A 1,934-nucleotide genomic window follows, 5' to 3' on the forward strand; every position below is an offset into this window, starting at 1 on the left:
TTTTATACAGCCATAAGTATGCGCAATTTTTATGCATAACTGTGTACAATAATTGTGTACACTGGCGTGCAGGGGGGGGGGGCAGAAGAGGTGGTGGGAGGCGGCCGATTGCCTCCTACTACCTCCACCGTTACTCCTCGACCTTCGCGCCTGCACGCTAGTGCGTAGGCAACCCATCGAGCTGCCGCGTATTCTCAAGGACAACCGGAAGTCTGCTTAGCCACAAAAAGTCAGTAGACTTACAAGTCACAATAAGTCACACAAAAAAATCACAAAACGTTACTGCCACCTACCTGAGTTAAGGAACATATCCAGTTAGCATTTTTCACGGTGATTCCGCACTATGCACGGCGCGGAGGCGATGCATGCATCGTGCACGATGCACGATGCTCGCGCATGATGCATGCATGATCGTGCATCGTACATCGATGCATGCATCGTTCATCCGTGCATGCACGATCATTTCTGTCAGGGCCGGGGAGGGGGGGGGGGTTAATTTTCATTTCACGTGTGGTTAGTACGACCTACGACTCCCTAACGGAACACATTACCGTGTCAACAAGAATCCTCCATTGTAGCTAGCTGCACACAAGCACACTTCGGCCCAAACCGTGGACTACAATTTCTCCGACTACTTTTCGGCTGCCGGGTTTCATCTTCCTTTTGTTCTCCTTCCCTCCTCTATGGCTCTTTACCTATTTTCGTTAGAGCACGGTGCGAATAAGTTGAGTCGACTCGGGAGTCGTAGGTCGTACCAACCACAAGTGAAATGAAAATTACCCCCCCCCCCTACCGGCCCTGACAGAAATTATCGTGCATTCACGGATGAACGATCATGCATGCATCATGCGCGAGCATCGTGCAACGTGCACCGTGCATCGTGCGTGCACGATGCATGCATCGCCTCCGCGCCGTGCATAGTGCGGAATCGCCGTGAAAAATGCTAACTGGATATCGTTCAAGGCCCCCTCGAGCATACCCGTACCGCGCTCTTTTTAGCCTCGGCGTGGGGGACGTGCAGCCGCTCCAGCCCACAGCTCAACCAGTGCCTGCAGGGTGCGATGCAGCGCGCCATCGCGGACCTGAGCGGAGGCAACGCGCAGCTGGGGACGCGCCCGCTGGACCCGCTCAAGGTGCAGAGCGTGCACCTGTCGCAGGGCGAGGGCCCGTTCGTCCTGGAGATGACCTTCCACGACGCGGAGGTGGATGGTCTGCGTGGCACCGTCGTGCAGGACGTGAGGTGGGGCGCTATAGACTTCATACAGCCGCGCAGGAGTAGTTGGCTTGCAATGAACCTATGCTGTGCTGTGGTGTCGCAGGGCGGACCTGGCGCGGGGGGAGATTGTCGCCGACCTTCGCACTGACAGCCTGCAGCTGCGCGGTCCGTACGACGTGAGGGGGAGAATCATCCTCATCCCCGTCAACGGCAATGGCATGGGCATCGTCAGAATGGGTGAGTGGCGAGAGAATTTGTGTTTATGTCGACATGATGCGTGCTTTTCCTGATCCCTTATCTTTCAGACAATCCTTCTATGAAGATGACTATGCGCGGCCATCAAGTGGTGGGTGATGACCAGAGAAATCGTTTCGTCGTCGACTCCGTCGACTTTGACATGGTTCCTGAAAAGACTCACTTCAAGTTCATCAACGAAGCAAAAGCCACGCAAGGTAAAGCAAAACCCGCTCCCGCTTGGATCATGCACTTCTTTTTCAAGGGTAGCCAAAATGGATCGATTCATTTGTTTTATCACGTGATTACAGTGGAAATCCTAACCCGAGTTGTGAACGATAACGACAAAGCCATCATGGAAGCGCTCAGGCCATCGATCTCAGCTACGTTCGCTGAAGAGATCAAGGGTTACGCCGAAACAATTTTCAAACAAGTGGCGTTCGATGATATGTTCGGCCCATAAGCCGGAAATGACGAACCATTT

The 1,934-nt window shown here is 53.7% G+C and overlaps 1 protein-coding gene across 1 annotated transcript; it reads left to right on the forward strand.

The window, feature by feature from the left end:
- Positions 1-941: 941 nt before the first annotated feature.
- Positions 942-1,928, forward strand: LOC113202014 (protein takeout-like). Its single transcript, XM_052276872.1, has 4 exons — positions 942-1,240; positions 1,320-1,453; positions 1,522-1,668; positions 1,762-1,928. The coding sequence occupies exons 1-4, from the start codon at positions 1,062-1,064 to the stop codon at positions 1,911-1,913; spliced, it is 612 nt and encodes a 203-aa protein (XP_052132832.1). The 5' UTR covers positions 942-1,061; the 3' UTR covers positions 1,914-1,928.
- Positions 1,929-1,934: the final 6 nt, after the last annotated feature.

The sequence above is a fragment of the Frankliniella occidentalis genome, unplaced genomic scaffold, assembly GCF_000697945.3.
Source record: "Frankliniella occidentalis isolate FOCC.00 unplaced genomic scaffold, Focc_3.1 Scaffold4780, whole genome shotgun sequence".
Lineage (NCBI taxonomy): Eukaryota > Metazoa > Arthropoda > Insecta > Thysanoptera > Thripidae > Frankliniella > Frankliniella occidentalis.

Coding starts and splice junctions, on each gene's coding strand:
- LOC113202014 (XM_052276872.1), top strand. CDS start 1,062: ATGCAGCGCGCCATCGCGGACCTGAGCGGAGGCAACGCGCAGCTGGGG. Junction 1,241..1,319: donor ACCGTCGTGCAGGACGTGAG/GTGGGGCGCTAT, acceptor GTGGTGTCGCAG/GGCGGACCTGGCGCGGGGGG. Junction 1,669..1,761: donor CGAAGCAAAAGCCACGCAAG/GTAAAGCAAAAC, acceptor ACGTGATTACAG/TGGAAATCCTAACCCGAGTT.